General features: G+C 35.4%; 1 protein-coding gene and 2 long non-coding RNA genes across 11 annotated transcripts in view; 2 read left to right on the forward strand and 1 right to left on the reverse strand.

Annotated features, from left to right (window-relative positions):
* LOC147842870 (uncharacterized) overlaps positions 1-22,057 on the forward strand; it is a 469,436-nt gene that overhangs the window by 287,844 nt on the left and 159,535 nt on the right. The gene's annotated exons all lie outside the window — the stretch shown is intronic.
* rer1 (retention in endoplasmic reticulum sorting receptor 1) lies at positions 726-16,646 on the forward strand. 9 transcript variants are annotated; one of them, XM_087262962.1, is made up of 8 exons: positions 726-980; positions 6,416-6,501; positions 9,471-9,575; positions 9,923-10,022; positions 10,094-10,172; positions 14,837-14,972; positions 15,058-15,186; positions 16,166-16,646. In XM_087262962.1, exons 1-7 carry the CDS (start codon positions 941-943, stop codon positions 15,145-15,147), a joined length of 636 nt encoding a protein of 211 aa, XP_087119088.1. In that variant the 5' UTR covers positions 726-940; the 3' UTR covers positions 15,148-15,186; positions 16,166-16,646.
* LOC147842873 (uncharacterized) overlaps positions 11,674-22,057 on the reverse strand; it is a 47,689-nt gene continuing 37,305 nt past the window's right edge. The window contains exon 2 of the long non-coding RNA XR_015498582.1: positions 11,674-12,644. This is a non-coding gene — a long non-coding RNA (uncharacterized LOC147842873). The remainder of the gene's footprint in view (positions 12,645-22,057) is intronic.

Raw genomic sequence — 22,057 nt, forward strand, 5'->3', positions numbered from 1 at the left:
GTAAGTGCAACACAAGCTAATTGTTGGAGATACATACACATATTTACATATAGACACACACACACACATATATATATATATATATATATATATATATACATATATATATATATATATATATATATATATATATATATATATATGTGTGTGTGTGTGTGTGTGTGTGTATACACATATTTATTTATTTATATATATATATATATATATATATATATATATATATATATATATATATATATAAAGGCTCACTGAAATTAAATGGTGTAAATGAATCAGATTTTATTTTAATGTACATACTGTCTCACGACAATGCAGAGGCTTTGGTGGGCAAATCAAGTGAAAGGCAGATTGTGCTTGACTCGTGTATTCAGCATTGAACTGCACTGTTATAAATGTGATTGTTTATGTTTGTATTCCAATAAGTGTGCATTAAAGCATTAATTAAGCATTAATTGATACGACTTTAGTTAATGTTTTCTGTTTATTTCGTAATATTAAGAAAAAAATGGATTTTACCCATGACAGAATGTAAAATAGTTTGGTATATTTACCCTCGGCCCACGGCTCTCGATGATATTTGTTTTTTTGACCCTTTATACGAAACAGTGTGGTGACCCCTGCGCTACTATGAAGGCCTGCATATGGTTTGAGTGCTGGAGCGATGTGTTCTGTTATCGGCTGGTTTGGGCTGGCGCGCTCGCGGTTACAGAAGCACTGACGTGTTCACAGAGCAGCAGCGCGACGCGCGGATCGGTAGCCGAAAGTGACACAGCGGCACAACCGGGTAAGACAAATATATTTACTCTCTCCTCATTCCTATTTTGAACCTTTCGCAGGCTCTCCTGTCTCTCTGGTATGTTAGCTGTCCGCCTCATTTTAATCCCCTCGCCCGGTGGCAGGACGACTGCTAACGTATATGTTCTGTAAGATGCGATATTAGATGGTGCTAGCAAAGTTTACCCGTTCGGATTTCCCCGGAAGTGAGTTGTCCACTTTTTATGTGTGTCTTTTGGTCTTTGTAGTTTCTTCTTCATATCCAACAAATAGCACATTTGCTACTTAAAACTACAACCCGTATGTTTCCGCCCCAGGCAAATCACGTTGCGTAGGAGACCGGGAAGTGTAGTTTATTAGCATCTTCCGTATTGCGTGTGTCAATGTAGAAATGATTTTCTAGGAACTACAGCAACCAGGATGCTCTACGCCTTAAAGGAATCACTTAGCTACGGCTAAAAGCCTGATGCTAAATAGCAAATTAGCTTACAAGCTCTGCCCATTAGGCTTCTAGTTAAAATATCAGTGAGTTCATGAAGTAAACGCAGAGGTAAGTATAAAGACTGACTGAGAATAGATACCCACCGGAACTAAAGCCACTGTTCATTTGCATGCACTGACCTGTTTGGTGTAGACGTCAGGAAATGGATCAAGGTTCTGCACTGGGATCACTGAAATTATTTTGGTATTTAAATAAATTATTTGGCATCCACCTCAGTGAAGCATTAGTTTATGCTGTCGTCTTCACCAATGACTAAAATATGGTATTTTAAGGGTTATGTTTTGATGCAAAATCATCAAACCGGCCCTTCATTCATTTGATACGCCGTTTTTTGACGTCGTCTTGATTTAACGTTATTTAGGCTTGCTCTTTTACTCTATCGGCCTCTTGTTTGTTGACGTGATCAGTTTTTTTGGACTTTGCCTCAGATTATACCTTTAGATTAACACACAGAGGATTCCATGTTTACAACCAGGAAATCAAGACGACGCTCTTATAACTAAACCGTATATTATTATTAACCTAAAGAGTGAAAACGTCACCGATCGGTTAATTACCTGATGTTTTTGGCAACAAATGTATAGACTAATTTTTAACCTTGGTACCAAAACGTAATTCCAGTTCCACCCATTACCCCGCCTGTGAAGTGTCATTTCCTATCGGTAAGTTACAGAGTGAATCAGGTGATCCGAAGAGAGGAAAAAATCCTCAGGAATGTGTTTTAACTTGCATGAGATTTTCTGAAGTCTTTTCTTAATGTTTTCATTCTTCTACAGTTAAAAACTAAACTTTTTTTTATTTTTATTTAGAAAAGAAAGGATATTATGAACTATTAATGAGGTAAATGCATATTTATATTGTTTAAAGAATAGTTTTTTTCATATAGGTCTCCATTTTGATTGTTTATAAAGAGAGAGACATCTCACTGAGAAGTGAAACGTCTTACTTTGTTGTTGCCTTAAATTCTACATCGAAAGCATATTAAATCAAAGTATCGGACCTACATCAATGCTCTAATTTCAAATATGTTTAGTAAAAATTAAAAATGAATTGTGGGTAAGTTAAATGAATAGTGTCATTCGGTGAAAAATAAAGCTGCATATCCAAGCCTGTTCTTATTAACATATAAAATTAGTAAATATTATTTTCTGAATTTAATAAAAAACATCTTGCATCTTTTGGAGAACCAATTCATATTCTGAATTATATTATAGAATAATTTAAAGCTGTATTATACCTTTACTACACATATTTTAACACATATATAGGCCTGTCATGATAAGGAATTTTAGTTTGGCGATATATTGTCACAGAAATTGTTGCGATATTGTCATTTTGTGGCACTGATTATGATTATATTATGGCATAATAAGGCAAATAAATAGACATAAACACTTTAAAATACTTATCATTTATTTTGATTCTATAATTTGATGTTAAAACAGTAAATGTCCTATTGTACATGCAGCGTCTTGATTTATTTAGGCTTGTTGTTTTACTCGGTTACCCACTTTTTCGTTGACACTGTTTTTTCGACACCCACTGTTTCGTTTCGTGATCAGTTTTATGGACTTTGCCTCAGATTATACCTTTAGATTAACATAGAGGATTCCACAATTGCAACCAGTAAATCAAGACGACTTTCTTATAACTAAACCGTATTATATTATTAACTTAAAGAGAGAAAACGTCACAGATAGGTTAATTACCTGATATTTTGGCAACAAATGTATAGACTAATTTTTAACCTTGGTACCAAAACGTAATTCCAGCTCCACCCATAACCCGCCTGTGAAGTGTCATTTCCTATCGGTAAGTTACAGAGTAAATCAGGTGATCTGAAAGGAGGAAAAAATCCTCAGGAATGTGTTTTACATGAGATTTTCTGAAGCCTTTTTTAATGGTTGTAATCTCCTACGATTAAAAACTAAACGTTTTCTTTTAATATGAAAAAGCAAGGCAATTATTATTCAGGTAAATGCAAATTTATGTCGTTTAAAGAATAGTTTTGTTTCATATAGGTCTCCATTTTGTTTGTTTATAAAGAGAAACATCTCACCGAGACAAGCTTGTTTATTGAAAGTATCGGGCTCACAGTGATGTCTCAATTTTAAATATGTTTAAGTAAAGAATAAATTGAAATGTGGGTAAATCAAATTACCGGTGTCATTCAGTGAAAAAAAAGCCACATAATTATTCAAGCCTGTACTTATTCAAATATAAAAGGAATAAATGAGCAAACTGAGCAAAATGAGCTTCGTCTTTTTATTGAGACGAAGTTGGTTTTATATTCGCACATTTGTTCATTTAGCAGTTTCTATATTGTTTACCATGGTACTTTTAATATTCGATCGGAATTAACATGCAAGTACGACTTGTAAACAACAGTAACACTATCTAATTTACTGTGAACAATGTTGTACTTTGATAGTAAGTTACAGAGTAAATCAGGTGATCGAAAGGGAGAATAAAATCGTCAGGAATGTTTTACATTAGAATTTCTGAAGCTTTTCTCAGTTTTTGTATTCTTTTTACAGTTAAAAACTAAACTTTTTTTCTTTTAATTTAGAAAAGCAAGGCAAGTTATGAGGTAAATGCATGTTTATATCGTTTGAAGAATATTTTATTTTCGTATAGCTCTCCATTTTTATTTTATTTATTTTTTGTTTATAAAGAGAGAGACATCTCACTGAGACATGAAACATCTCATTTTGGTGTTGTTTTATATTTGAGATAGAAAGCTTGTGAAATGAAAGTATCGGGCCTATATTAATGTTTAAATTTCAGATATATTTTGTAAAAAAACAGCACAATCATATAGCAAATAAATAGACATAAACACTTTAAAATACCTATTGTTAAGGTTATTTAGAGTCTATAATTTGTTGTTAAAACGATAAATGTCCTATATATACACTATTAAATGTTCTATCAGGTAAATGTTCAGTTATAAACTAACACGGGTGAGGTAGAATGTAAAAGTCATTGTAAAATGGCTTTAACGTAGGGCTGGGCCGATAAGCGATATTATGATGTATCGCGATATCATTTATGTTATCTAATTTATGATAATAACAATGATAAGCACTGGACTTTTTTACTCTATTGATCTAAGAGTCAATCACATAGCAGAAACAAACACAACGCAGGGCAGAAAGACAGTGACGGCGTTTACATGGACATCCGTAATCGAATTATTTGACACATTATTAAATGGTGGACTTTAACTGCAGTTTGGCACTTTCATTCAGGAATTTCATTCATGCCCCACGTGATAAACGAGATATTTGATTCGAGGAATTGCTGTAAGCATGTATTTTTTATGCAATGTTTGATCCCGCAAGGCGAATGACAGACAAAAACCCTCAGCATTTCTCGGTAACTTGGATACACTCTGCAGGTAGCACAAGAAAGCTTTGTGTGTTATTTCTGTCGCAAAATGCAGCGAAAATCCTACACGACGGTGATAGTTTGATTGCGATGTTTACATGTTTACACTCGGAGAGCAGCATTTACAGCAGATCGTTCAGTCCATAATATTATAGTGATATTAACGTACGGTAAACTTTAGTAACTTAGAAATTATTTGACTAAGGTCCGTCTTTAAACACTGAAAGAGTACTGCTGACGATACAAACTAACTTTCGTGAGCCATCTGAATAAACAAAGACCACCGATCACACACTTACCAAATCTGTAGAGACAGGACAATTAACACCAACTGTTTTTTTTAAAAGGAGACGAGCGGCAAATCGGGATTTCACCATTTCCAGATGAGAAAAGCTCTCGGGTTAAAAGTTTTCCTTAGACACGTATTTTTGTCGAGCGTCGCATGCACTTTAATCCACACGTGAGTCCAGCTGCGCTCTCATAGCGGGAAAATGAAAACAAAACCTTCCTTGCAGTAAATTATAAAAAAAAAACACTGACAAACCGTATCTTCAAACAATTCTTCTTTTCCCCCTTGTTTTGGCAACACAACGTGGCGTCTCTCTGCCGTCTGAACACTGTACAGGTACAAACAGTTGGAAGCTATCATGCATATTAATGAAGTTGCACCTCATTCACAATAGTGTGCTGATTGGTTAGAACCACGCCGTCCTCATGAATTAATGCTGCACACTCAGAGACGTCACAAAGTACTCCCAGGTACGGACATCCAGTCTCCATGCTGGAATACACGCTAGGATCTTATAGTCGTGACGCAGCTTAAAAAATTTGTTTCTAACCGGAAGTACGAATTTGCTCGAAATAACGCAAAAACAACCAATTTTCACTTTTTTTGTGAAATATATCAGTCCTAATCGTGTTTTTAGGAGCGTGGGACACATATGACTGTCAACAGCTCAATTGTATCTTGGTGTTTCGTGACCCTTTAAAAAGAACGACTCACAAAGTGAAAATTTAAATGATATATGATATAACAAAACAAACAAAAAAAACAATAGAAAAAAAACCCAAAAGAGCAACAGGAAACATTGAAACTATTTTTGAATACTTTAAATAGCCAAATTTTTGGGGAAAAATATTTTTTTTATTTTATTTTTATTTATTTTTTTTGGTAGAGAATTTTTTTCGACCTATTCTATATCTTTATTTTAATGTATTCGTAGTTGGTCAGTTAGCTACAAAATACTTTAGGTGATTTGATGTGCAAATACTTTTTTTAATAATAAGGGAATTATTAATTTAATTCAAGGAAGCCAATTTTAACCTATGAAATAAAAGTTTCTGACAAGTTTCTTTATTTCATAGATTTGAGATATGAATCCCAGTATTGCAATATTACTCGCTATCATGATACTTCAGCTGGTGTAGTATCGTAACATGAATTAATGGTATCGTGACAACCCTATGGTACAATTGAAATATATACATGAGGTTGTAGTTTTCTGTGATGGGAGGATAAATGGATGGTTTAACAGTACACAGAAGTACACAAAAGTTTGCTCTATTTAGAAGATTGTGTGGTTTATAATGTATAACTACACTAGTACTGAGTAGTAGAATGATTTGCATGAGGTTTGAATAGAAACCTGAGTGGACATTGAGTGCAATGAACAGATTGGATTGAAGTGTAAATATAAAAGAAGTACAAATGTGAATTTTTCATATATGGTGTCCTCCCTGAATTCACAGACAGAATGCCAGAAGGAGACAGTGCCGGTGAATCCATCCATGGGAAACCATCAGCGATCGGGAACTTCTTTAAGCGGCTCGGACAGGTGAGGCTTGGACTAGTCACATGACAGGGCTCCAGCTGTACAACTTTGTGGCACCAGACATGGGGTGGGGTAAAGAAAGAAAGAAAGAAAGAAACTGAAATGATGATTTTACCACGTGCTTCAGGTTTGAAATACTTGTTGTGGTAGACGGATTGAAACTCACTATTTACCCACATCAAATAAATAGTTAAATATATGCGACAAACAAAACATAATTTAACATTTAACAATAATTTAATTTATTATGACACTGTTATACACTTTATTTTGAAAAGTTTTTAGTTTTTTTTTGCTATTCAGGTGCCATGTGCACACAGTAACAGATCAAATCTGCTTCTCGCTCTCTTTCAAGTTCAAAGCAAACTTAAATGCCAAAGCATTTTAGATATGTACAGTTGAAGTCAGAATTATTAGACCCCTGAATTATTAGCCCCCCTGTTAATTTTTCCCCCAATTTCTGTTTAACGGAGAGCAGATTTTTTTCAACACATTTCTAATCATAATAGTTTTAATAACTCATCTCTTATAACTGATTTATTTTATCTTTGCCATGATGACAGTAAATAATATTTGACTAGATATTTTTCAAGACACTTCTATACAGCTTAAGGTGACATTTAAAGGCTTAACTAGGTTACTTAGGTTAACTAGGCAGGTTAGGGTAATTAGGCAAGTTATTGTATTACAATGGTTTGTTCTGTAGGCTGTAGAAAAAAAATATCTTAAATGGGCTAATAATATTGACCTTAAAATGGTGTTTAAAAAATTAAAAGCTGCTTTTATTCTAGCCGAAATAAAACAAATAAGACTTTCCCTAGAAGAATAAATATTATCAGACATACTGTGAAAATTTCCTTGCTTTGTTAAACATAATTTGGGAAATATTTAAAAAAGAAATTCAAAGGTGGGCTAATAATTATGACTTAAACTTTATATGAAATAGCCTATGTAATAAATTAACATCATCAAATTAGGAAAATATGTAGCAAATGAGAAACAAATGACAGAAAAAGGATTAAAAATCTTTAAAAATTATCATAATTAACAGATTAAAACTAGATTATTTAAATAAGGCAAATGCGTTAATTAACTATTACTAATGGCGTACATATATTTTGCAGCCATTTTTGACGAGTCATTTCGTCCTCTCCGAGTATATATTAAAACAGTGGTTCTCAAACTGTGGTACGTTTACCACTAGTGGTACGCAGGCTTCCTTCTAGTGGTAGGCGAAGGAATGATGTATGTCATGTACATGCTACACACATTTAAAAATGTATCAAAAATGATGTAAATAATAAGCCATATTTGACATAAAGCCTATATTTCTGAGGTAATCTGCCACGTTTTTTTAACTGTGCAGATTTGTAGCTGCTTTACTGGGCCTACTACGCTACTGTATTTCAATACTGCTCATTTTGGTGGTACTTGGAGAGACAATTTTTTTCTGAGGTGGTACTTGATGAAAAAAGTTTAAGAACCACTGTATTAAAGTGTTTCTGAGTCGTTTAGATTTTAACAATTTGTTATTTAATGTTTCTCTCGCTTTCGTGCATGCTCAGTTTGCGAAGCCAAGCGAAAGTAGGCTTAAAGGTGCAGTAGGTGATCTGCCTAAATGCTAACCGCTTAGCATGTTATCTTTGAACAGCGGGGAGGGACTGTGATTCAAAGCCACGCCTCCTGAAATCGCGAACGCGCGCACCGCAACACGACAGCAGACAACCCACTAGTTCATGTCATTCGCCAGTTAGAAAGGTAACAGTTAGTTAGTGTTTGGCCGGTGGCGTGCAGAAATTACATGTATTACTAAGCCATACTTGCATGCTATTTCAGAGCGAATATTCAGAGTAGCATGGTAAACAGTATAGGGAGGCTGTCATTGTTCAAAAATGACCCAATGTGAATATTAAAGCAACTTCAGCTCAAAAAAGCATGCTAGGCGGAATAGCGCTATTTACTGATGTTTTGTTGTTAAACTAAATAAAAATCTACATTATCGATGATGTAAAAAAACTGAAAATACTCGCATCAATCTTTCGCCGGGAGCTGAACAACACGTCTGTGCATATAACCCATTCATAACTCAACAATCTAACATAAGCTTAGCCTGACTAAAACAGTTTTAAAACAGAACATTACCTGTCTAACAGTAATACTTCAGCCATGGTGTCGTCCTTCCTCCAGCGTGCTAAACTAATTCCAATATTGATTCAGGAGTTTCCAAAGTTTCAATTCAGCATTTGATTTCACCGTGTCTGATTGTCTCGTATGCAGATGCGCAGAAGTCCGAATCTACATTTGGTGACAGACAGTATGAGCTACTTATCGGAATTATGGGAGATGTCGGCCCGACAATAATTAATTGGATGAACATTTTATGCCTTTTCCAGAATATAAAAATAAATATAAACACATTTAGATCATTTACTTTAATCAGTACTATTGGAATGTGAAGAGACTTTCAACCAGCACAACAAAACATGTTTCTGAAGACAATCACCTACTGCACCTTTAAGTAAAAAGGTAATGCATAAACGCATACAAGCTTAAGAAAGCAAAAGTTGAATTCCGCACAATTTATTAGCTTTAGAAACACCGGCCGTACTAATTTGAGTCCCAAAAAGTGCAAAATGCAGTGTTTCTTTATTGGAAGAATATTGTAAATTGAAATTGTACATGACTTTGTTGCACTGAAGTTGTCAGCAGCTCAAGGCATGTGAGCAAAAGTACCAATCTCATTAGTCAGAGAAAAATAATGGGATTTCACCCGATTGCAAAAAAAGAGCCAGAGGTGTTTATTTATTTATTTAAATGATGTTTGGTGTGTTGCATATTCGCATTAGCACCCTTTGTTTTGTCACAAGGCATTAAACATCAGCGATAATCGTGGTGTGTGTGTGTGTAAGCTTTTAGTTGAATGTTGCTGAATAATCAGATTCACTAATTACATTCTTGTTTTTATATTGCAGATTTATCAGTCATGGTTGGATAAGTCAACGCCGTTCTCAGCAGTCCGATGGGCATCCACGCTTATTCTAACGGCCATATATATGATCAGAGTATATATACTACAGGTAAAACAAAGCAAAAACGTGTAAAACTACACTCACCCTGCTTGTTTAAACTACTTATTTAAAATGAGGAGAAACGAAACAATTCTTACATTGTTTTTTGCTGCCATGAGATTGGCTGATTAGAAATTTAAAATTAACGAGCAGTTGAACAGGTGTACCTAATAAAGTGGCCGGAGAGTGTAAATGATACAAATGTATTGTTATGCTTTAAGCACAGCATTTTAGCATCTGTTTTGGATTTGTTTGTGCAGATTTAGCATATCCTATTAGAGTAACTGATACAGTTATAATCACAAAGCATTACTCAAACGTAATTACATGTTTGGTTGTTTGTTTGTTTGTTTTAGGGGTGGTACATAGTCACATATGCTCTTGGGATCTACCACCTTAACCTCTTCATTGCTTTCCTCTCACCAAAAGTGGATCCCTCATTGCTCGATGATCCAGGTAGGGCTGAGATCAAAACCGATCTGCATCGTTGAGGGGATTTATTCTTAATCAGTGTTTCTCTTGGTCAGATGAGGGTCCGGCACTACCCACAAAACAGAACGAAGAGTTCCGGCCGTTCATCAGGAGGTTGCCAGAGTTCAAGTTCTGGTGAGTTTTGAAATATTGAAATAGTTTTAGGGCGAGGCAGTGGCGCAGTAGGTAGTGCTGTCGCCCCACAGCAAGAAGGTCGCTGGTTTGAACCTCAGCTCAGTTGGCGTTTCTGTGTGGAGTTTGCATGTTCTCCCTGCCTTCGCGTGGGTTTCCTCAAGGTTGCTCCGTTTTCCCCCACAGTCCACAGACATGCGGTACAGGTGAATTGGGTAGGCTAAATTGTCCGTTGTGTGTGTGCGTGCGTGCGTGCATGCGTGCGTGTGTGCTTGGTGTGTGCGTGCGTGCTTAGTGTGTGTGTGTGTGTGTGTGTGTGTGTGTGTGTGTGTGTGTGTTTTAGTGCGCGCACGCGAATGAGAGAGAGAGAGAGAGCTTTGCCTGTGTGTGTGCTTGCCTTGGTGCTTGTGTGTGTGTGTGTGTGTGTGTGTGTGTGTGTGTGTGTGTGTGTGTGTGTGTGTGTGTGTGTGTGTGTGTGTGTGTGTGTGTGTGTGTGTGTGTGTGTGTGTGTGTGTGTGTGTGTGTGTGTGTGTGTGTGTGTGTGTGTGTGTCCCAGAGATGGGTTGCGGCTGGAAGGGCATCCGCTGCGTAAAAACTTGCTGGATACGTTGGCGGTTCATTCTGCTGTGGCGACCCCGGATTATTAAAGGGACTAAGCCAACAAGAAAATGAATGAATTAAATATTTTATGAGTGCAAAGAAATAAGTGGAGCTTTTTGCAATGTGGAAAGCAGAATTTGGCAACAAATTCTGAAGGAAAAGGAAAATAAGCAATTTGGAAAACTTTTAGTTTTGTGCAATATAAATGTATAATAAGTATTTTTTTTATAATAATATATATAAATAATTTCTAAAACATTTACAATTAATGCATATTATTTGTTCAGTTAGTGACTGTGTTGTTTTTTTTACTTTTAATTCTTAATAGTTGTTTATTTTTTACAGTTTTACAAGTGTTTTTATCTTTTTTTTTTTTTTTAGATTCGTCGTCAATACTTTTGGCAGAAAATGTATGCCATAGTAGTGACGACACCTCATACATGGTGGCCTTACATGTTTATTATCATGAGAGGATTTTGAATAACTGCACTGACCAAAAAAAAAAAAAAGCCTGCGCATTTTAGTGATTCAATTTCTTGAGTGGATTCTCACTAAAACAAACACCTCTCATTGGTCATCGGGTGTGAGATAGCACCACTTATTTCTGTGACTATCTACATTGCTTAATGCTTCCAAAAGTGCATTGCAAATAGAAACCTTTAACACGAATACACACTGGAGCATTTGCCAGAGCTTTTTGGCCTTTGTCCCATTATTACAACTTCAACTGGGGGTGATCTTGCTTTCATTTGAGATGCTTTGCAATCTTTAGCAACACAAGGCCTGGCTTTCTAGTAAGTTAGACCTAAAATTAATAGCGTTAGCCTTTAGCTGGACTGGGTGCGTGCCCCACACACACACACACACACAAACACAAACACAGGAGCATGCGGTTTAGTTCGCGCTTTTAAGAGCAACAAATGTTTACAACTGGAAAGGGGTGGTAAATAATGGAATAATCGTTTATCTCGATTAATGGTTTTTCATAATCGTTAGAAGCCGAAATCGGATTTTTGATTAATTGCACAGCCCTAGCGTTTATAAACAATAAGAGAAGGAATACTTCAATATCATGTTTAGTTTTCAAAAAAAGTGGTCGACCAATCACAATGGACAGGGCTATCTGACCACCAATCAGAGCTAAGCAGAACAAATTTCAGAGCAAATCTTCAAATAATAACGATTCAGTGGCTCAATATACTCGAGCTAAATTAATTTTCGTTCACATTCCTTGATAAGAAGTTTTTATTGCACGCTGTTCAGACATTAGCATTAAAACTAGCTCATAATTTAAGCCATCCTCAGTGTATATGACTTTCTTCTTTCAGACAAACACAGGTCTGTTTTGTCCTGGCTTTTCCCTTTCCTGTTTAATGGTGTTAGGAAGTGGCGATCTTCTTTTATTTTAATGTATTTATTTTTGCTTCCAAAAAGAACCTAAATCAATTGTAAAACTAACCCATACTCCGACAGGGGGTTAACACATGTCTTATCCAGCAGATCAATGTGTTTTTGTAACACAAATATTTGTACAGCTTTTAATTATAAACTCAAATCACTGACTAACAGCGGTGCAGAATGCGTTTTATCAACAACTGACCTCTAAATGTTTTGTAATAAATGACACACAAGACGCCTTCAGTTTTGCCACACAGTTTTTTTCACCACAATAAAACGACGCCAAACAAGAACTCATTGACTTAACATTACTGCGCAACATTACATTACTCTTATGGGGTGTTCACACTGTAAGTCATGCTATTCGTGTGTAGTTAGAATATTTTGAGTCTCTTCATTCACGTGTGAAATTCAGTTCACAACAGACGCTGGATTTTGTTAAAAGGGTTGCTGTGATTTATGGGATTTATAGAAAGGCTGGAAAAATGACGTGGACCTGTTCGGAACAAGCTCCTGATTGATTACCCTGTCGCAAGTTTTTGCGAAAGTTACGATTTTTTTTAACGCAAGCAATTCACGCAAATCAAACACCCATCATTTGCTCAAACCGCGTGATTCACTCTGCAGGATGTTCATCATCTCTTTATATTGATAGAACATTTTAATCACTTGCGGTTACCACTTCTTCCGCGTCATTACTCTTCGAATATAAATGTGTCTCAAGGCCTGTTCACAAGAAGTACGATAACAATAAAGAAGACATCGTTTTAAATCACAAATATGACGATAAAGATGTAGAAACATGATACTGTTTTGATCACTTCAGTACTATTGTTTTTAACAACAAAACGCTGACGGTCAGAATCAGTTTAAATACACCGGTAATAGAAAGGCTCGTGAAAGAAGCTAGAAACAACATTGTGGAGAAGCTGTGCTTGATCTTAAGTTCTCTTTTCAAAGTTTGTTTTAATAATAATGACTATTTCTGAAACCTTTATTTATACTATTGGTAAAATGATAAAAATACATGAAAGTTGTGCAAGAAGGCTGGCAAATTGATGTATAAAAATAAAAGTACCTCAGGTGACCTGTGCTAGTTTCAGTTCTGTTGCTACAGGGGGGAAAAATTGTGTTTTTGTTAGCGATCGTAAGATTCGTTCTTTGATTAGATTGATTACAAAAGGTGGATTCACTGGTCAGACACGCTAATCGCTAGTAATGACATATGAAAAGTGTGATCTAAAAATAAACAGATCATTTATCGTTTTTCAGTGTGAAGACAAATATAGTTATGATTTTAGTTAAATTTATAGTTATCAAGCTTTGTGTGAATGGGTCTTTGTCATGTTTCATCAGTCAAGTCAAACTCGAACAAGTTGTCGAGCGCACATTCGGCAGCCACCTAAAGTATTTACTTTTAGTTTAGAAATTAATAATAAGAAATATTTCTTTTACAAAAACACATTAATCCACTTCATAAACCACGGGCAGCGTATGAGTTAGTTTGACGATAGATTTACATGCTTTTGGAAGCTAAAAAATACAAACCAAAAAGCGGTTTGTATATTCATCATATGATTATAATGCTTTAATGTAAATTTAACCAAGCAGGCTACGATTACCATTTATACCAGCAAAGCTTATTACTTCTTTACATGAACTATTAGGGCTAAATATACACACAAGGTACTCTTCCACAGTTATGTCGCTGTGTGTTGCCAGATACTACAGTGAAATGCTTGGGGGGAAAAATGAAGGAAAAAAAGAAATTAATAATAAGAAATATTTCTGTTAAAAAAAAACACATTATTCCACTTCATAAACCACGGGCAGCGTATGAGTTAGTTTGATGATGGATTTACATGCTTTTGGAAGCTAAAAAAGGTCCTTTATACAATATGGAAGAACCATTATATTGATTACACAAGCTGGATTCACTGGTCAGACGTGCTAATCGGTTGGAATGCCAAATAAAAAGTCTTTTATTAAAATAAATGGATCGTTATCATTCTTTAGTGTAGACGCAAATATATTTATGATTTTATTTAAATTCATAGTTGTCTTGCTTGGTGTAAACGGACCTTTAAGTCATGCGTCATCAGTTGAGTCAAAGCTTAGGCAATAAGTTGTCGAGAACGCACATTCGCAGACGCCTAAAGTATTTGCTTTGAGTTTAGAATTTATTAAGAATATTGTTTTTGTTACAAAAACACATTTATCTGATTCATAAGACTTGCGTTAACCCACGGGCAGCATATGGGTTAGTTTAACGACTTGTTTACATGCTTTTGGAAGCAAAATAGGTGATTTAAACGATATGAAAGAGCAATTACACGAGCTTGATTCACTGGCCAGTTGTCCTAATCGTTTGTAATGCCAATTGAAAAGCCTAATCTAAAACTAAACCGATTGTTATCGTTCTTCAGTGTTAACGCGAATGTAATTATGGTGGCGTATGGGGTAGTTTGGCAATAGATTTACACACTTTTGGAAGCAAAAAAAGGCTGTGTTACAGTATGGAAATTGAAACTACTCTGACTATTGTTTGCAAGTAAATTAAATAAGGGAATCTTCATTTTGGGGTGAACTATTTCTTTAATATGTGGCAGTTCTTGCATACAAGTATAGATTTAATGTATTATTATGCCTGTTTTGGTTTGATGTTACAGGCATTCAGCGACGAAAGGCATCGTCATCGCTATGATTTGCACATTCTTCGACGCCTTTAACGTGCCAGTGTTTTGGCCCATCCTCGTAATGTATTTCATCATGCTGTTCTGCATCACCATGAAACGGCAGATCAAGGTTCGTCAATAGATGATGTTTCTAGTTCATTAGCTTAGCCGTGTTGACTAAATATAGAGTTTGACATTTTTCCCTCTCTCCACAGCACATGATCAAGTATAGATACCTGCCCTTCACACACGGGAAGAGGACTTACAGAGGCAAGGACGACACAGGGAAAACCTTTGCTAGTTAAAATTCCCCTTCCTGAAATTAAAGTTATTGATGAAGAATGGTGCGTAAAGGGGGTTGAGGTTTTTTCTTTTTTTTTTTTTTCTCTCTCTATTTTTTTTTTTTTATCTTTTTTTCTGAGTAAGAAAAAGCCAAGCCTGTTTGATCGTTTGAAACTGTAATGCTGCCTTTAAGTGTTTTGGGGTCTTTGAGAAATGCTGTAGAGAGCTTCAACACTGGCGATTTTTATTATAGTAGGATGTGTGAAATTCCACTCGAAAGATTTTTCAAACTTTAATAAATTTCTTCTTCAGAATGGATTTTAAAAGGAATTACATGTTTTATGCTCATCGTCTCACTCTCGTGTCTTTTAAAAACCATAAGAGACAAAAAGAGATATTTAACAGAATGTTCATGCTGCTCTTTTTCCATATCTTTTTCCTAAAAAATAGCCTGATGTGTTCTGCTAATGCTAAAAGTCATACTGATTTGGAACTAAATGAATATTAGCAGTAGGTTTTTGCTTGTCTATTACTTCGTTATTTACGAATCACTTTAAATATGTTGTTTATAAAGGCAAACTGCTCATTATTTGACCCCCAGCATTGTGAAACAGTTTAATATTAATACCGTGGTACTTTCAGTGTCGATTATTATAACATTAGATTCAGTATTCAGACTAACATAAGAAGCTTCCATGAGAGAGGAGAAATTATCGATGATGATGATTATATCTTGCCACATGTTAATATTTGCCTTTTATGAACATTTGTGATTCTCTTAATGTGCTGTAGCATTGTATTTAATTTCTGTACATACATGTCCACTAATCAAAAATAATCCATTTGTGCTGTTTGTAAGTTATTCTTCAGTAGCTAAACCTTTCAAACCCCCGCGCCTTGTACGTCAGGTCTTCTCTTTTTTTTTTAAAGCAAGCGTGCATTCCATTAAAATGAATATGACACACACAAATATTGGCTGTTATGTTTTTATCGTTTGAACATTCCCAGTAAAAACACTTTCTTTCTCTTTTTCTTTTACAGAGGAAACATAAAGTTGAGTGCTTTAACTATTACAAATGGATGGAGAGGGTTGAAGGTTGTTGTTCTTTTTTGTTTTGTTTTTGTTTTCCTCCATTTTGTGCTGGGCCATAACAACTATTAGAGTTTTTCTTAAGGGCAAATGCAGAGAACTTCAGTAACTTAAGCATTCAGGAGGACTTTTTCCTGTCAAAGTGCAGTTTTTTGGGGGAGGGGAGATATAAATATATATATAAAATGTATAATGTTTAATTTTTTTTAAATGGTTAGCATGTTTGAGTTCTTTCTTTTTCTGATAATGCCATTTTTACTGTATTAAATTCAGTCATCCAAACGAAAATAGGTTTGTTCATTCCTGATTAAAGACATTGCATGTTTTAGCTTTTCTTGTGCTGCTGGTTCAAGAGAAAACGAGATGATTTTAATAACTAAGTGTACATTTTTTTTTTCACTCCAAATGCTATTAAAAAGCTGTGTTCCTTCACTGCTCATCTGTTTCGTTTTTAGATTTAAGAGATCAGTTGAATTGACTTTTGTGGTTTTTGACATGCATTGGTCACACTTTACAATAAGGTTCATGAGTTAATGTTAATTAATGCATTTACTAACATGAACAAACAATGAACAGTACATTTACTACAGTATTTGTTCATGTTAGTTAACGTTAGTTAATGAAAATACAGTAGTTCATTGTTTGTTCATGTAAACTCATGGTGCATTAACTAATGTTAACAAGCATGGACTTGGATGTTAATTATGCATTAGTAAATGTTCAATTGTGATTAATAAGTGCTGTACATGTGTTGTTCATGATTAGTTCATGTTAGTGTATTGTAAAGTGTTACCCATGCATTACATACAGCCGGCAGCTAGCTCTCTGCGACTCTCACATGGTCGCTATAAGCAGAGCTGCGCCCGGTTGGTACCTGGATGAGAGACCACATGGGAAAGCTAGGTTACTGCCGGAAGGAGAAGGGTCTGGCTGCAGAGTTGCACTTGCACCTTCAGGCTTGCACTCTCGGGCTTGCACGCTCAGGTACCCACGCTTCCTATGCAAGTGACGTCTTTAACAATCAACACCTTCACCTGGCACGTCACTTGAAATCCACACAAATAAGTTTCCAGTTCGTTTGCATTGACAGTGACGACGTTGTCAAATAATTTTAAGGACTCAAGTTGTACACCATGACAGACACCTACCCCAAAAAGCGGTTTGTATATTCATCATATGATTATAATGCTTTAATGTAAATTTAACCAAGCAGGCTACGATTACCATTTATACCAGCAAAGCTTATTACTTCTTTACATGAACTATTAGGGCTAAATATACACACAAGGTACTCTTCCACAGTTATGTCGCTGTGTGTTGCCAGAAACTACAGTGAAATGCTTGGGGGGAAAAATGAAAGAAAAAAAGAAATTAATAATAAGAAATATTTCTGTTACAAAAACACATAAATCCACTTCATAAACCACGAGCAACATATGAGTTAGTTTGGCGATGGATTTACATGCTTTTGGAAGCTAAAAAAGGTCCTTTATACAATATGGAAGAACCATTATATTGATTACACAAGCTGGATTCACTGGTCAGACGTGCTAATCGGTTGGAATGCCAAATGAAAAGCCTTTTATTAAAATAAACGGATCGTTATCATTCTTTAGTGTAGACGCAAATATATTTATGATTTTATTTAAATTTATAGTTGTCTTGCTTGGTGTTAATGGACCTTTAAGTCATGCGTCATCAGTTGAGTCAAAGCTTAGGCAATAAGTTGTCGAGAACGTACATTCGGCAGACGCCTAAAGTATTTGCTTTGAGTTTAGAATTTATTAAGAATATTGTTTTTGTTACAAAAACACATTTATCTGATTCATAAGACTTGCGTTAACCCACGGGCAGCATATGGGTTAGTTTAACGATTAGTTTACATGCTTTTGGAAGCAAAATAGGTGATTTAAACGATATGAAAGAGCAATTACACGAGCTGGATTCACTGGCCAGTTGTCCTAATCGTTTGTAATGCCAATTGAAAAGCCTAATCTAAAACTAAACCGATTGTTATCGTTCTTCAGTGTTAACGCGAATGTAATTATGGTGGCGTATGGGGTAGTTTGGCCAGAAACTACAGTGAAATGCTTGGAAAAAAGACACTTGAGTAAGGGTGACGTATAAGAAGTTTATTGCAACGATCTTAATGAAATCTGTTACCTCAGATTTTCCGCCTTAGGGACACCCTTCCCTACTGAAAAAAAACTGCTTAAAACCAGCCTAGGCAGGTTGGCTGATTTTAGCTGGTCGACTAGGCTGATTTTAGAGGGGTTTTGGCCACTTTCAGGCTGGTCTTAGCTGGTCAGGCTGGGAGCTGACCAGCTAAAACCTGTTTGACCAGCTTAAACCAGGCTGGTCAAGCTGTATTTAGCTGGTCATTTTCCAGCCTAACCAGCTAAGACCAGGCTGGAAATAGCTGGAAACCAGTCTGGAAATGGCCAAAACCCCTCTAAAACCTGGCTGGTCAACCAGCTAAAACCAGCGAACCAGCCTAGGTTGGTTTAAGCTGGATTTTTCAGCAGGGTTAAGTTAAAATACCGAAAGACTTTCATGCAAGCGGCCACAGGTGGCGATTGTAAATGACGTCACTTGCAAAGGAAGCGCGATTGCCTGAGCGTGCAAGCCTGAAGGTGCAAGTGCAAATCTGCAGCCAGACTCTATTGGCCGGAAAGGGGTGTTGCTGACACCAGCAGGGGGCGCTCAACTTGTGGTCTGTGTGTGCACTAATGCCCCAGTATAGGGTAAAGTCTAAATTGGATACACGGCTGGCTGGAAGTGTGACATCCACATTAATATAGCAGCATTTTTTAATGACACTGTATAATAATTGTATTTTAACAGTACTGTGACGATTGGCTTTAGGGTAGAATAGGTGTTTAAAAATTACAATTTATTGGGTAATTTAATATAGACAACATAAATAATATTCGGTACAACTACTGTTTTTACGTCACTGTGACTGTTAGGTTTAGGGTTGCTTTAGACGTTAATAAAATACGATAAATATGAAATTTAATAAATAATAGAAATAATTCTCGTTAACTTTCAGCCACATCCGTATCCAATTCAACAACAACTCCAGCACAGTGAGGCAAACTCTATACTGCCCAGTGAGATGTTAAACCGAGGTCCCGACTCTCTGTGGTTATTAAAAATTCCAGAATGTCCTTCAAAAAAAGAGTAGGAGATCCATTAAAATATAGATTTTAACAACATATAGCCCAAATTCCAGTAAGAGAACAACAACTTTCTATTAATATCCTCAAAATACAAAATTACATCATTTACCCATTTTTATTCTTCATCCCCTGAATTCTGTTGATGATCAGGTATGTATACTAGAATATTAATTTAATTCATGTTTATTTCTATAGCGCTTTTACAATGGAAATTGTGACAAAGCCGCTTAACAGTGAAGTTCTAGTAGACTGAAACTGTGTCAGTCCAGTTTTCAGAGTCGAAGTTTAGATCAGTTCAGTGTGGTGTAATTTTCACTGCTGAAAGTCCAAACACTGCAGGGCAAATCCATCGATGTGCAGCTCTGCAAGTCCCGAACCGAGCAGGCCAGTGGCAAGGAACAAACTTCAGCAATTGACGAAAGTGAAGGACAAAAACCTTGAGAGAAAACCAGGCTCAGTTGGGCACGACCATTTCTCTTCTGGCCAAACGTTTTGTGCAGAGTTGCAGTGGCGATGGAGGCTGGGGAACGCTGGACGTCCATCTGAGAGAAGCTGCAGGTGTGAGTAGGTCACCGGCGGGTGTTCAGGCAAGCCCACTGGATCAATGCGAAGACTCGTCTGTCACTGGGGTCTTTCAGGAATCAGTCTCATGCTCGCCACCACAGCATCTGCTCAGGATACGGCCTGGTCCAGGATTATGGATACCTTGGCATCATTTCTTCACATGTCAATGGCACTGCATAATCTCTAGAGGCCTCAGGATGACTATCACCAGGTGGAAATAGAGACTAAAGAAAATTATTGGTGTAGCTGCTGTTCATGAACCAAGGATTAAAACCATTCATTCATTTTCCTTCGGCTTATTCCTATTATTTATTAGGGGTCACCACAGCAGAATGAACCGCCAACTTAGCTAGCATATACAGCGGATGCCCTTCCAGCCACAAACCAGTACTGGGAAACACCCATACACTCTAAATACACTATAGTCAACTTAGTTTATTCTTATAGGCTACCACATGTCTTTGGACTGTGGAGGAAACTGGACGAAACCTATGCCAACATGGGGAGAATATGCAAACTCCAGACATACATGCCAACTGACCGAGCCATGACTCGAACCAGTGACCTTCTTGCTGTGAGGTGACAGTGCTAACCAGTGATACTTGATGAACCATTGCAAATATCACTTTTTAATCTGAAAAGTACAATTAGCTTTTCCGAGTAATATTTATGTCATTTCAGTGTTTTTGTTCAAAACACATGTTGTTTTCATAAACTTGTACTGTAAATTCAAAGGAATATTTGGGCTAATAGTCCTACTGCTCATTCTCAGGTTATGGTTTTATGTGTGGTCCATGTGTCATGGAGCCCAATTCCTGTTTTTTTAATAACATACTAAAAATATAACATTGTAAACGATTGTAAAACGTTGCTAATCAGACAGGTTTTGAACGCGTTATGATTTAACAAATGTTAAAGTTTACAGTAGTGTCTAAAACTAACATAATAATATACACATATTAAACACAGGAGTCTGAAAATGTGTTGCACTGATATAAACTAGCTACAACTAATTTAGCACTCTCAAATTACACTGCCTAATTCTCTTAAAAGGGCGTCAATGTCTTTGTATTTAGATAACAAAACTTCAAGCTAGCTGCATCTGCGAACATGTGATGCTAGCTTTTCTCAGAACTAGCTTTATCGTTTTTGAACAGTAAGGGGGAGTGGGATGAGGTGTTTGTTTAGCATTATTTCAGAAAGGGCCCTGGAATTCTTTTAAAAAGGTGCTAGTCAAACTTATATATGTAATTTTGACATCGAAGGAGTTTTTTTTAAGCGTAACAATTAATTGAGTCAAACACTTAATCACATTTTTCGCCTTTTCATTTGGTTTTTGAACCATTAGTTTTGCGGTGTTGTTTATATTTTCCTGTAGGGGGCATCAGTGACGCAGGCAAAATGCTTTTGCATTCGTGCCTTGTGTTTATATCATAAATGTGATAAAATGTATTAAAGTTTAGCATTTACTTTGATATTAATGAGATTTTCAAGAATTAATTATTAATATATCAAGTATTAATATTCCCGTTGTATTTTCTCTATTATTTATATGTCGTTTATTAATTTTATCTGTTTTTTTTAAGTTTTACTTGTGAAATTTTAAGCTATATATATATATATATATATATATATATATATATATATATATATATATATATATATATATATATATATAAACATAAACTTAATTATTTTTAATTTACCGTTTAGATCAATAGATTGCTGCCATGTTTTTGTTGGACTATTTTCATTTTAGTTTCTTAAGATTTTAATAATATATATTTGCAATGTTTTATATTGATGTAATTAATTTTACATTCTCAATAAAATAATAAAATCATAAAATTAATATTAAAGTTGGGATATATTTTCATTTAAAAATCAAAGGATTTCTTATATATATATTATATCTTATATATAGGTAGTTATATATATATATATATATATATATATATATATATATATATATATATATATATATATATATATACATATAATGTATGTATTTATTTATTTATAATATACTTTTTAAAATCATTTTAAAAGTTTAAATTAATATTTTTTATGTTGTAAAATATTTAAGTACCATTATTT

This window comes from Danio rerio, chromosome 8 (genome assembly GCF_052040795.2).
Source record: "Danio rerio strain M-AB ecotype USA chromosome 8, GRCz13ab, whole genome shotgun sequence".
Taxonomy (NCBI): Eukaryota; Metazoa; Chordata; class Actinopteri; order Cypriniformes; family Danionidae; genus Danio; species Danio rerio.

Excerpts from the sequence above, each read along its gene's own strand:
- rer1 (XM_087262962.1), top strand. The coding sequence starts at position 941 with ATGGTGCTAGCAAAGTTTACCCGTTCGGATTTCCCCGGAA. Across the intron at positions 981-6,415 it reads CCGTTCGGATTTCCCCGGAA|ACAGAATGCCAGAAGGAGAC; the intron begins GTGAGTTGTCCA and ends CTGAATTCACAG. Across the intron at positions 14,973-15,057 it reads CCATGAAACGGCAGATCAAG|CACATGATCAAGTATAGATA; the intron begins GTTCGTCAATAG and ends CTCTCTCCACAG.